Raw genomic sequence first — 14625 nt, 5'->3', positions numbered from 1 at the left:
CCCCCCTTACCAGCTTTGAAAGGCAACAGACTCGTAATTGTATTTCACTATAAATAGATACGAAGGGAGCAAACAGCCAAGATTACACCCCCGCCCCTCACCCTCCACCCCCACTGTTAGCTTTGGCAAAATAATTTGATAGTGTTTATTTTGTTTGTTTGTTTGTTGTTGTTGTTGTTAATCATTCCTCTAAATCTTACTCGCCGGTATATTCCATGCAATCGGAATCCTTGTTTGGCTGTCTGGACTCGTCTAACTCATCTTAGAATACACTGAGAGAGAGAGAGAGGGGGGGGGGGTGAGGGGGAGGCGAGACGAGACACACAGAGTAGGAGAGAGGGGAAAGGGGGAAACTATTCTTCAATAATTTTTTAAGGCAGAATTGTCCACGGGTAAAACTGAGAGGTTGGTGAAAGAAAAAGACAGGATCTCTCTCTCTCTCTCTCTCTCTCTCTCTCTCTCTCTCTCTTTATATACATGTGTGTGTGTGTGTCTGTGCCTGTATCTGTGTCTGTGTCTGTGTGCAGAGGGGGAGGGGGATGGAGAGAGAAAGAGGGGGGGGGAGAGATGGAAAGGATGGGGGTGGGGGAGAAGGTTACCGCGGGAAAGCAGGCTGAGCTCCAAACGACGATTATAGCAAAGGCAAAACCGGGCTGATGACGAGTCCACACATCCCCCACGGCTGTCAGTCAGAGCAGAAAAGGGGCGGGGCTAGATTTTTTTTTTTTTTTTCATCCCACTTTTAACTCGGCTCGTGGGGCCCCTGCAAAGTTGAACGCGTTGCTGGGAGCAAGCTTACCTGGCAGCAGTCAGCCGTTGGCCCGAGTTCAAGGAAGTGTGCGAGAAGTGAGGAAGATTCTGGACCCAGACCCGGGCTGGAGCCAGCAGTCATCGCGGGAATTCCTCGTGCAGTTCAGTTGCCGACAGCAGCATCAGCATTTTCCCTCCTTGACACTCTCCCGTTGCAAGTTATATATCTATTTTGTTGTTGTTGTTCTTTAGTTTTGTTTTTGCTGCGTGTAATTGTTATATTGCGACAGACTGCGGATATTGTCGGTTCTGTTTCATTGAAAGAATCACATTTGGATCCGACCTTTCCATCTCACAAAATCTCTCTAGTTGGATAGAATATAGTACACAAGGCACCAGTTTTAAGAGTTAAAAGTTCTGTTGTTTCGTTAACTTTGGTGCTGACTGTGAAGCGGTCGGTTAAAATCAAGGGACCATATTTGTTGTCCAAGTTGGGTTGTTGTTGTTGTTGTTGTTTTGTTAATAATAGGCGCTGTCTATGAATTAAGTGCGGATACCCAAGAAACTTTTATTGCAGCCACTTGAAAATAACCCTAGACAACGGTGTTAACTGGGCTACAAATGTGCCGCAGCGCCGGATTGTAACAGCCTGTCATTCGCCGCTCACTGATTTATCACCGCCGACACACACTGACTTGGAAGGGGTCCCACTGCGGCACGCCTGCCTGTCATCCCTCCCAGTCACCGCCAGTCCTCGCCAGACGTCCTGAAAGATTGCTTCTCAGTCGGCCACCCTGAGTCAAGGACCAGACGAGAAGCCCCCCGGCTCCCAGAGAGCGTGCAGACCGTGCAGCTTGTCTCTCCACCTCCAGCCTTTCTGCGTCGGTGAGGGCGATCCGTCAGCCAGCATGTCCAGGCCAGAGCTCCCCCATGGCTACCTGGGTCCCCAGGGCAAGTGGCAGGAGTGGGGGCTGTCCACCGTCAGCCACAACAGTCCCGAGATCCGGACCGACAGTCACGACCTGAACATTGACATCAAAACGTCTCAGTCCATGAAGGTAATGGGGGTGCTTGGTTTAAATTTTGCTTCGATTCGTTCCACCTCTCTCTCTCTCTCTCTCTCTCTCTCTCTCTCTCTTGCGTCTCTCGCTTGTGTCTCTGTCCTGTCTCTCTGTGCCCTGTGTATGTCTCTCTCTGTCTGTGTCTTGTGTCTGTGTCTTGTGTCTCTCTGTCTCTCTTTGTCTTGTGTGGCTCTCTCTCTTTGTTTTGTGTCTCTCTTTGTTTTGTGTCTCTCTGTCTCTCTTTGTCTTGTGTCTGTCTCTCTCTCTTTGTCTTGTGTGTGTCTCTCTCTCTTTGTCTTGTGTCTCTCTTTGTCTTGTGTGTGTGTCTCTCTCTCTCTTTGTCTTGTGTGTCTCTCTCTGTCTCTCTCTTTGTCTTGTGTGTGTGTCTCTCTTTGTCTTGTCTCTCTCTGTCTGTCTCTCTCTCTTTGTCTTGTGTGTGTCTCTCTCTTTGTCTTGTATGTCTCTCTCTGTCTCTCTCTTTGTCTTGTGTGTCTCTCTCTCTGTCTCTCTCTTTGTCTTGTGTGTCTCTCTCTTTGTCTTGTGTGTCTCTCTCTGTCTCTGTCTCTCTTTGTCTTGTCTCTCTCTGTCTCTCTTTGTCTTGTGTCTCTCTGTCTCTCTTTGTCTTGTGTATGTCTCTCTCTCTTTGTCTTGTGTCTCTCTGTCTCTCTTTGTCTTGTGTGTGTCTCTCTCTCTTTGTCTTGTGTCTCTCTGTCTCTCTTTGTCTTGTGTGTCTCTGTCTCTCTTTGTCTTGTGTGTGTGTGTGTGTGTGTGTGTGTGTGTGTGTGTGTGTGTCTCTGTCCTGTGTGTGTCTCTCTCTGTCCTGTGTCTCTCTCTCTTTGTCTTGAGTCTCTCTGTCCTGTGTCTTTCTGTCGTGTCTGTGTTTTGTGTCTCTACGACCTGTGTCTCTCTTTGTCTTGTGTCTCTCTGTCTCTTTGTCTTGTGTCTCTCTGTCTCTCTTTGTCTTGTGTGTGTGTGTGTGTGTGTGTGTCCTGTGTCTCTCTCTCTTTGTCTTCAGTCTCTCTGTCTTGAGTGTGTGTGTGTGTGTGTGTGTGTGTGTGTGTGTGTGTGTGTGTGTGTGTTTGTCTGTCCTGTGTCTCTCTCTCTCTCTCTGTCCTGTGTCTCTCTCTCTCTGTCCTGTGTCTCTCTCTCTCTGTCTTGAGTCTCTTTGTCTTGTGTCTGTGTCATGTGTCTCTACGACCTGTGTCTCTCTTTGTCTTGTGTCTCTCTGTCTCTTTGTCTTGTGTCTCTCTGTCTCTTTGTCTTGTGTCTCTGTCTGACTTTGTGTGTCTTTGTCTTGTGCCTGTGTATTGTGTCTCTCTGTGAATCGTCTCTGTCTTGTGTCTCTCTGTCTTGTGTCTGTCTCTCTGTCTTGTGTCTGTCTGTCTCTCTGTCTTGTGTCTGTCTCTCTGTCTTGTGTCTGTCTGTCTCTCTGTCTTGTGTCTGTCTCTCTGTCTTGTGTCTGTCTCTCTGTCTTGTGTCTGTCTCTCTGTCTTGTGTCTGTCTGTCTCTCTGTCTTGTGTCTGTCTCTCTGTCTTGTGTCTGTCTGTCTCTCTGTCTTGTGTCTGTCTGTCTCTCTGTCTTGTGTCTGTCTCTCTGTCTTGTGTCTGTCTGTCTCTCTGTCTTGTGTCTGTCTCTCTGTCTTGTGTCTGTCTGTCTCTCTGTCTTGTGTCTGTCTGTCTCTCTGTCTTGTGTCTCTCTGTCTTGTGTCTCTCTCTGTCTTGTGTCTGTGTGTCTGTCTTGTGTCACAGACTCTCTCGGACGCCAGTTCAGATCAGAACCTCATGGACCACAAAGGAAACGGGAATTTCGTTTGCTTTGCTTTGCTTTGATCCGTTTTGTCTGTGTGTCTCTGTCCCTGTTGGTCTGTCTCCGTTCCCGCTTCCCGGCACCTGTATGTCTGTTCCGTTCTCTCTCTGTGTCCTTCTCTCCATCCCCCCCCCCCCCTCTCTCTCTCTCTCTCTCTCTCTCCTTTAATGCTACAGCTTTGACTTTCTGTCTCGCTGACTCGGTTATATCCCGTAACCATATAAGCGGTAGTGAAAACAGTCGTCATGTCGTTGTGTGCCAGCTATGTTGAATCTGAACGGAAACTGCCGAGCACCACCGAAGTCAGCCGAAGTGCAGGCCGGGTCTTCTTCTCTGATCAGAAAAATGAATGCACCCCGAGGTAAAAACTGTCCGGCAGACACTGAGCAAGATCTGTTATTAACGAGAAACTCGTGATTACGACTGAATATTCACAAGTCCTAGAACTGCGACAGACCAAGTCTGGGAGATGCTGTGGGTGGAAAGTTCGGATAATGGACCTGAGGGGCGTGACTGTGACATCGAAGGGCGGAAAATAAGGCAACAAATCGACAAACAGTAACAACTAACTAACGTTAATATGTTGATTTCCTCAAATATATCGCAGAAGCCTTGTATCTGTATGAAATTTAGGCCTAATGTGCGCGTATTAATATTCATAATCGAAGAATTGTGCCAGTATCATTACTCACCTTTATTCTCTCAGTTCCACGTTTTGGTGATGTCATAGCCTGCTTGGTGTCAGACAAATTAAAGATGAATTGTATTCAAGCTACATTTCCGTTTTTGTTGTTTGACTTCGGTTTTGATTTTTTGAAATATCGGTTGTTCTTTTTCTTTCTTGTCTTTTTTTTTCTTTCTTTTTTTTAAATCTGCTCGAGAAGAGCACCCAAAAGCAGCTGTTGTAATGTACTGCTTTTGATGAACGCGAGCACTTTTCGATAATCTCGCACTCGCGTATCAGTAACAAAATTGAGATTAAGGATCGGACTTCTGTTAATTAACCAAAGTGCATGTGTTGTCTTCCAGATCACAGCCAACTTAACTAGCCTGTTCTAAGAATCGAACTTCTGTTTATTAACCAAAGTGCCTGTGTTGTGTTCCAGATCACAGCCAACCTGATAGCCTGTTCGTCGGGCACCGAGTACAAAGAGTTCGTCTTCACCCAGACCAAGGGCGACGTGGTGAGCCTGGTCCTGGCCATCCCAGCGGACGGCTACTACAAGCTGCAGATCTACGGCCTGCTGTCCACGGACGACAGCAAGACCCTGCCCAACATCTTCAACTATCTCATCTACAACACGGATGACCCCAAGGGGGCCGTGACCCCCTTCCCCAAACAGTTCGCCCAGTGGAAGGAGGGCTGCTGCCTGGTCAAGCCCTTCCACCTGGACCAGGACGTGGTCACCTTCGACGTGAAGATCCCGGGGGCCAAGGCTGTGGCCCTGACGGTGGACACGGAGTGGTTCCACCTGCAGAAGGGGGGCGACGGCGTCACCTGGCAGGGCGAGGTCAAAGGTCTAGACGCGCTCAAAGCCAGGACCAAGAAAGCTTCGCTCAATGCTAACTACGGGCCGGACGAAACCAAGTACACCTCCCTGCTTGAGTACAGCTTGTAAGCTTTGGAGTGGAGTAGTGCGCGCACGTGGTCTTCGTTTCTACAGACAGGGCAGTGGGTAGTGGGCCTTGCCGGAAGCTGTGGGTGTCGTGGTGTGACTACCATCCGGTGCGGGCGTGGAGTGGTGCCCTCCTTCTGTGTCCTGGACACAACCACAAAGGATGTCAGTGATGCACGCTTGTGTGTGAGCCCTGCACAGACACCTCAGCTTTTGCACAGCTGGTCTTTTCGGGTGTTGAACGTCATTGGTATTTGGATGTTCTAAAAGCAGACACTCTCTCTCTCTGTCTCTGTCTCTCTCTCTGTCTCTGTCTGTCTCTCTCTCTCCGATGAAAGAACTTCTCAACTAAAATTCCAAGTACGTTCTGCCTCACTCTCGTCTCTGTTCCACCCTTATCTTCTATTCCTTAAACTAATCGACACTGGGATTAAAAGACATACACATATCGGCTTTGTTTCATTTTGTGCCATGGATAAAGTACTTGACATTTTTTTCTTCTTCCAAACCTCGTTCAGCTGTTCTTAAACAATACCGCACAGGAACAAATGCAGTGTTTTGTCAACAACCACAGCACAGTGATAACGAGTGCAGAACATGCATCCAGTTCACAACTGCTTTGAAGACTTCCAAACATCTATGATCTGGACGTGCGAACCGCAGGATGTCAGAGTGAAAAGCTTACCACGTGTATCATGTGGACATGAAGGGGCAGCCAGCTATTTGTGCCAGATGACGTGGGTGCTCAGTCCTGTCAACTTGCTTGTGGATTTTTGGTTTGACTACCGTTTGTCGAAGGGCAGTGCAATTGTGTTTTGATATCCGATCTGCTTCGTTTCTTTCGTTTGTTTGTTGTTTAGCCATGGTTTTCTTTTCTGGCGGTGTGACTTGTTGCAGGAACAATGACGTATGGAAGTGTTGTGCATTGTTTGTACAGCATTGTTTTCCAATAGGTTATTGTTCAACTTTTATTTTTGCATTGGTAGATGGCTTATGTCTACTAACTTCCCCTGAAAGATTTTTACTCCAGCAAGGCATGATTTACCCCCCTTTTTCTTTAAACCCACCAGTAAGTTACATAAACTTCTCTACAATATGTATAAAAATAAAAAATAAAAAAAATAAAAGATTTTTTTTAAAGAAGTATAAATGAAATTTTAAAAGTGAAACTATGAGACAAGAATTTATCAAAAATAGCACAAATAAACCTCAAATGGGTTAAGACGTTCAGAAATCGTTCTGGGTTTTTTGTTGTTGGTTTTTTTGTTTTGTTTTTTTTGTTTTTGTTTTTTTGTTTTTTTGGGGGGGTTTTTTTGTTTGTTTGGTTTTTTTTGTTTTGTTTTTGTACTCCCTCCTACCCCCCTACCCCCTCTCTCCATCCCTTAAACCTGGTCAGTAATCCGATATCTATTTGGGGCAGGTGGTTCCTGATAAATGACATTTACACCGTTCTCCTTCAAAAAGTGACATCAAAACGAAACAACGAAGACAGGAAACTGAATCGATCAAAATCTGATGAGCGTTCGTTGGTTTCTTCTGTTGAAATGGGGTTTATTTTTCGATCCCATTTTTCATTGTTTAGACCCACATGCTCAACTGTTTTACATCAATTTATTTGTTAAAATATCTACCGATATGTCTCTGTGACACACTCTTACCAGTGATTTTTACTTATGTTGGTGTCCTTGTTAATGCACATCTTTCACCTTTCGTGGAAAATAATTCGGGTCGACATGCAATGCATGTGCACCGAGAGAGAACACACGTGAGTGCGATGTGTGTGTGTGTGTGTGTGTGTGTGTGGATGGACAGTGGTTTCTCGTCAACCTCTGGCCTTACTTCAATGCGGTATGGACCAGTGGAGGTGTGTAATCTGAACATCTACAGGAAAGACCCATCATTCTGACCATGATCTTCGTTATACGATCATTTGACCTTGATTTAATATAGTGTCACAATCATAGTCATGGAATACGTTTCAAGTCGTGTCCTTTTTGTTCCATGATCCTTTGACTGGCTTTATGAAACGTGAGGTATACGTGGATCCATGAAACGTGGTTTCATGAAACGTGATACACGTGGATCCATTTAACGTGAGGTACACGTGGCTTCATGAAACCTGATACACGTGGATCCATGAAACGTGAGGTGCATATGGCTTCTTGAGACGTGAGGTACATGTAGCTTCATGAAACGTGATACACGTGGATCCATGAAATCTGAGGTACACGTGGCTTCATGAAACGTGAGGCACACGTGGCTTCATGAAAAGTGAGGTGCACGTGGCTTCATGAAACGTGATGCATACATCAACATAACATTTCAAACAGCTGGGGTCTGTCCAAGTGACCTTGACAGACTGCTGATAAACATTACGCATCTCGCATGTCATTTATCAAGTTGTAACACTTCTCATATCTATTTTTCTGTATGATGTGTTGATCAGAGGTCAAGAGCAGATATTATATTCTTTTATCAGGTCACTGGGCTAGCATTTATTTAGCTAAACTGACATTTTTTTCTGTTAGCATTTAGCAGACTTTGAGTTACGAAGCTGTAGATTTTTTTGTGTGGCCATAATTATTGCAGCTCAATTAAAACGTTACATTTGCACAAAGTTTGTCTGTGTCTGTCCTGTCCCCCCTGCTACACTCTCCTTCTGGCACCACGTTTCTATGTATCTATGTGTGTGTATGCGAGTGCACAGACTGTCACACATGATGATGAATGAGCACAGCCACGACCAACTGAACATATACACAGTCACACATGGGTTACTGCAAATGCTCACATATATACACTGACAAACACACTCAATGCAGATGCAAACACACATGCAGAAAGAGAGAAAAAAAAATGGAGAGTGAGTGCATGTGTATAAACTTAGTATAAAAGTGATTATTTTTCCCTGTCCTGCAATGACGTCAATTCTAAACATCTATATATAAATTAAAAAAAATTATCTCAGAGTTGGGTTTATGCGAAGATGAGGCACCACAGCCAAAACCTGGACATAGTCTCAGAAGCTAACCTGACGACAATTATAGCCATAATGTTCCCTACAGCAGTGAACAGTGCATAGAGGCTGTGAAGCACCACATGATGAACATTCTGACTAGCAATAGTTTGATGGGAGGAAACAACAACAAAAAAGCCCCACCCACCCCCCACGCCCCCACCCCACGCCCACACACCCCCACCCACAAACCCCTGCATTTTGTACGACAGCTCTGTTCACACAACAAACAAAAGCTGCCATTCCCGCATCGGAACCAAAGCCGTAATCAATGTGAAGGGTCAACCTGAAGCAGAAAGACAGGAGACTGACCTCTGAAGTTTTTGGACCTCATGTCAACATATATCTAGAAAATGGCAAAGGAGGTATGTTTGTGAGGTGACCATAAACTGAATCAAGGTGTGTGTGTGTGTGTGTGTGTGTGTGTGTGTGTGTGTGAAAGAGAGAGACACCATGTAGTTATGTATGTGTATGTGTGAGTTAATATGTGAGTATGTGTGTTTGTGCGTGTGCGTGTGCATGTGTGTGTGTGTGTTTCAAAGATTTACAAGCTTTTAGCCCACTCTGCGTGACCAACACTTTCAAATCGCCCAGTACATCTTACTGGTGGCAAGAGAACAAAGAACAGCATCAGCAGCACAGGGATGGTGTCCCGTCACATGATCCATACTGGGAAATTACTTCTCTCCACAGTAATGGAATCTCTCATGATATGGCCCAAGACATTACAGTCACATCAAAGCTTCATGAGAAGAAAACGCAAGCCATTTAATTCTAATTTTCACCTCACGCACCCTCAGGCTCTTACACACACACACTCACACACACACACACACACTCACACACACACACACACTCACAGACACACTCCCTACTTTACACAAACAACAGAAAACCCAATCCTTCAAGTGCATGCATGTTTATTGGCATGGTCAACACAAAAAAAGGAGCAATGCCATCTGATCCTGTACCACTGTGCTCCAGGTCTGCTGTATGACAATGGTGTGTGTGTGTGTGTGTGTGTGTGTGTGTGTGTGTGTGTATGTGTGTGTAAGTTTAACATGCAAGTCAGTATATGCATCCACACGTGTGTGAAACATTAAGTCCATACACACTCATGAGCATTCATGTGCAGGTATGTTAGTTTTATAATGACGCACACATGCACATGGATGTAGCTTTAAGGTTTTAAAATAAAATGATGGTGAAGACAAACACGGGGGGACAGGACAAGAGAAGTCTCCATGTGCTCATCTAGGGCAACAGTTCTGGCTCAGAGTGGTAGAGGATTCAGAGGCAAGGACCCAAGATAAGCAGCCATATACTGGAGAAAAAAAAAAGAGAGAAAAAAAGACATCAACATTCACAACATGCAGACCAGTCTAACCAGTTCATGGCCACCAACAACAATGCTACCTTTAACCAGTCAACAACAATCAACAACAACAATCTATTGTATATTGGTACCCAAACCACATTGCAATCCACACATACTTATCTATCTGAATTCAACATGTCTACACACAAAAAACAAACCAACAATCTAATATAATAAAACCCAGAAAGAGAAACTATGAACAGAAACCTCAGAAGAAGGAAAAACAAGAAACAGGAAGCTAAACAAGTCCAACCTGACAAATGATGTCACAAAATCTTGCCAGACCTGTAACAACTAGTGAAACATAACACCCCAAATACCTGTAACTCCTCGCCTGCTATCGTGAATGCATTGAGAACTACCACTGAAAATCAACGTATCTAAAGCTTGGTCCCAAAACTACTTGTTGGACATAAAGACATCGACAGATTGGTCTGTGGCAGTCACTGTTTTCATAAAACACCTGCCCACTGTCTCTGAGGCAGTTCCCACAATAAATCTGAAGTAACTGGAGGCAAACCCAACAATTCCAGAATGCTGCAGTACTATTTTTTAAATGCACATGAGAGATTCTGAGTTTTTAGAAATGTGAAAATGGGCACTAAATTCTCTTTCCGTCTCCTTTTCTGAACATCACCATTATGTTTCCCTTCACTATCGTAGTGTATTGTTGCATCACTTTCTGATAAAATGAGTCAAATATGTAAACATTCAAAGTTGAAAACAACCAAAAGTTTGTCATGGTACCCCTGTTTGTTTATTCAACATCAGAATAAAACAAAGTGGTTCTTTTTATAACTGAAAAGAATTTAAAACATTTGAGTAAAACATTGTTTCCCTTTCTTGGTACAAACATGAAATAACAACATAAAACAAAATGTAACCAGGGATGCAGTGTCCCAAATGACTGAAATCAACTTGCAGTCTTGTTCATCATCAACAATTCCACGCATATTAACAACACCTTAAACGTCTTAGCTCCCCAAAATAGAAATACACACAGTGAAATAAAAGTCAATTCAGTGAAATAAAAGTCCATACAAGTTAACATGGTCTGACACAAGTATTCTCTTATCTAGGCCGCTTACTTTCATGAGAAACTTTCATCAATGCTGTCAATGCCATCACTTAACTGCCAGCTAAAGTATCTCCATCCACTGTACATCCTTTCAAGAGGAACTTATTGTCAGTCAATAATATCATAAAAAGGAAACAGCAAGCATGTCTGGCAATAAAGAATTAAGTCCTAACTGATCATACATTCCATAAAAACTTCACAGTAACAGCAAATGAAACCTGAACTGTACAAATGCATATATGTATATGGTCCAGTAAATATAACTTTTGATAGAAAGTAAACACTTCAACTACTGAAAGCAAAATCAACAAAGAAAGAAAGAAGAGAAAGAAATAAGATTCCACTAATTCCTAACATCCAACTATTTTTTTCATTGAGCTGTAGCTCTGTGAGACAGACCTGAAATTACCCCTTGCCATTGGCTGGGCACTGATCAACATCATTTATTTAGTTCTGTGGGACTTCAGGCAGTCGCTATGGAGACATGCACTGGATACCACACAACCATGTGAACATTTGAAACCAAGGCTTGTTGATGCCTCATGGAGCGGATACATGAAAAGTATCAGGCATATGACTTTAAAACTATAATTAGTCATGACCAATATGAATTTAAATTTTAAACCATAATCAGTCATGGGTATTTTCAACGCCAAGGCCTGTATATTGAACAAAAAAAAAGTTTGGTTGACAATGTGTGAAACAGTTTAACTCCAACAGCATACAACAGATAGCAAAAATCTCACAAGCTGAAACTGGAATTCCTGAAATGTTAACCACCTGTTTGGATGAATTCGTGTGTTAACAACTTACTGGAGATGGTGATCCAGAAGAAATCATACGCTGACATACACTGGACAGTGAGCCTGTACATTCTGCACTTTCACAGGAAGGAAAACATGGCATGAAGCAGGTGAAAAAACATGGCATGAAGCAGGTGAAAAAACATGGCATGAAGCAGGTGAAGAGAGAGAGAAGAGGGGTGGACAAGGATGATGGCACACAATGATTGTCTGATGGACATATTTACAAAAACAGTCAGACTCTAGCAGTTAATGGACTGGATTTTATAAAGCCTTTATGGCTGTCAACTCTTGCAACATGTTTCCTGTTAAGTCTCTATGAAAACAATCACAAGATCTCCAATTCAGCCACAAACAAGACTGATAACTATTTTTAAATTATCTGACATTCAAACCTTTCAGTGTGAAAAAAAAAGAACATAACCCATGCCCCAGATCTCCCATTACCTTTTTAATGAAATAAATCAATGAGAACAATATTCCATAAATTAGCTCCAGAAATGAGAAGAGAATCTCTAAGAGTGAAAGAAAGAGAGAAAGAGGGAGACAGAGACAGACAGACATACAGAGACAATTGAGCATATAATTTTTCACTGTAGCTTGATGAAGCCTTTTGTACACGAAAGTGTGTCTTCACAAGTGACTGAGAACGTTGATGTTTTTGACTTTTTGCATTCATTATCAGTTGTTTCGCTTGTCAGTTTAACGACTTCTCTTTTACGAAGTCCTTTAAGTAATTTCCTGTAACTGTATTTAGACGGGTTTTTTTTTGTTTGTTTGTTTGTTTGTTTGTTTTGTTTTTCTTTCATATTTCACCCACATTTTTACCCTCATTTGCCCAGTTTCCCCAAACCCTCCATTCATCCACATCTCCCACCCCTTCTAACCAATAATACTCAAATGTATTCATAAATACTTTTACAAAATGTCTTCAATCACCGATATGTGTGACGGGACATTAAACAAAAATTCCTTCCTTCCTTCCATACAGAGACAGACAGAAAAAAAAACACATCCACTAACAGAAAACAGATAAGAAGTCAACAGAACCAACTGAAAATAAAGAAGAAGCAGATGGATTATCAGTATCAGAGATATTCCACATGAACTAATATACCCTTTGCACACTGTGATTTGTCAAGACTACCCTACAGTGCTATTCCAATATCCAGAAAAACCTCTACACAACGAGGGCTACATTTGGATTACACTTCATTTTATTTTGCTGACTAGTTGTGACCATGAAGAATGACTAGCAATTTTCACCGATCTAAACAATGAAGGTTACATTTGAAGTGGGGCAAGATTGGACAGTATGACTCGGTTCAAAGATATTGCAAAATACTTTCTTTTCAGTTGCTCTTCTGTCATCATGTCATGTCATGAATACACTCCTCCTTTCCACTGGCTTGTTCTTTGATTGAAGGGGGAAAAAATCTGTTCTTGTTACATGTAAGGTATTGCTGGTGTTGTGTATTGTACATACTTGTGCACAAGTGTGTTTGTGTGTGCGTGTGTGAGTTCATGCATGAGTATGTGCGTGTGAATGCAAGTATGTGTGCATGGCTTATATAAATGCAAGTGTTGAAACATTACATTTATTCACAATGTATTTGTGTACTTCTGCTTTGGCAAAACTTTCAGTATATTTTTCATGTTTTTTGTTGGTGTTTTTCACCCCATAATTTATTTGGTACAAAGAAATGCTGCTGAAGCTTTCATTTCCAGAAACTGATACATAAATTACCATCTTCAGTCATACAGCAGTGCATGATATTCAAGATTTATATTTAAGTAGGCATTCAGTATTGCACAGACCAGATTATTCAAACAATACTTTATATTTCACAGACTGTCAACTGTTGATGTAAGGATGTAACTTTTATTTGAAAACCTTTTCCACAGATGTATTAAAGTTTATAAAACAACAATGTTAATGTTGAATGAAACAATAATCAATGTTAATGTTGAATGAAACAATGAGCAATGTTAATGTTGAATGAAACAATGATCAGACTGATAAAGTATTGGTAAATATATAATTGTATGTATGAATAACAACCACAAAAAAATGCTGACATCTTGCTGAGCTCAAGCCTGTGCACTCATCTGCAGTAAAATACAGGCTAGTGTGAGAACACAAGCATGTACAAATAATGGCAAATACATGAATACACTCATATGTGAAAAACAGCCACTCTAGCATCTAGGCCAAAGCCACAAAATCAGGGAAGGTTTCACAGAACAGAGGTTGTCCTATTCAAGCTCATTATCTTATGATTTGTTATGATCTGAGTTTACTGAGTAGGGCAGGCCGGTGCTTGTCATTAAAAAAAAAAAACATATATATATCCTACAATCACATACATCCTACAACACACACCTGCAGTGGGGATCAACCACGCTGAGCAAGAAAATACATTTGGCTGTGTGGTCCCAACCTCACCCCAGAACCCCAAACGCATTCAACCTATAGTGTGGACCAAGTGAAACAATACTTTCCATCCACACTTGTAACACAGTCCGTTGTGTAATATTTGTGACCAATCCTGAAACAAGTCCGCTCCGCTGAATTCTGGGTGTAGAATAAAACAGACTGTGGTGCACACTGCACAAATGAGGGAAAACTACATTTGGGGAAACACACAGCACGGGTGAATGAAAGAAGTCTACACATGGTACTCTTAACATGAATGGATCAGGGGAAAAGCTGACAAGTTTACAAAAAGCGACTGCTGGAACAGTTTGAGAATGGCTAACCCAGCAGGAGGGGTATAAAACAAAATGCCACAATGAAGAAACCGGGCAAGACACTGAGCCATCTGTCCACTGGATGAGCAGAATCTTAAGCAATTAGTGTGATGAACTGGAAAGAAGAAAAAATTAAATTGGAAATAAGAAAAAAATGGCTTTTTTAATCTTTTAATTGCACTCAATGGACAGTTCACAATGCAAACTTGGTCATCACTGATTGCTGCTTGTCTTTTGACATATCAAAGACAAAACCCGTAACACAAAGATAACCACACCAGACCAATAACCAAACTCAAACATGTGTAATGATTCATAAAAATAGAAAGAAAACATTTTGTGTTTTATTCTCAGTTGTTTTTTGTT

General features: G+C 42.4%; 1 protein-coding gene across 1 annotated transcript; it reads left to right on the top strand.

The window, feature by feature from the left end:
* Positions 1–836: 836 nt before the first annotated feature.
* LOC143297815 (uncharacterized) lies at positions 837–7850 on the top strand. Its single transcript, XM_076610325.1, has 2 exons — positions 837–1808; positions 4724–7850. Exons 1-2 carry the CDS (start codon positions 1659–1661, stop codon positions 5234–5236), a joined length of 663 nt encoding a protein of 220 aa, XP_076466440.1. The 5' UTR covers positions 837–1658; the 3' UTR covers positions 5237–7850.
* The last annotated feature ends 6775 nt before the right edge of the window (positions 7851–14625 follow it).

The sequence above is a fragment of the Babylonia areolata genome, chromosome 2, assembly GCF_041734735.1.
Source record: "Babylonia areolata isolate BAREFJ2019XMU chromosome 2, ASM4173473v1, whole genome shotgun sequence".
NCBI classification, from domain to species: domain Eukaryota; kingdom Metazoa; phylum Mollusca; class Gastropoda; order Neogastropoda; family Buccinidae; genus Babylonia; species Babylonia areolata.
The sequence above is the reverse complement of the archived record's forward strand: the minus strand, read 5'-3'. Positions and strand labels throughout refer to the sequence as shown.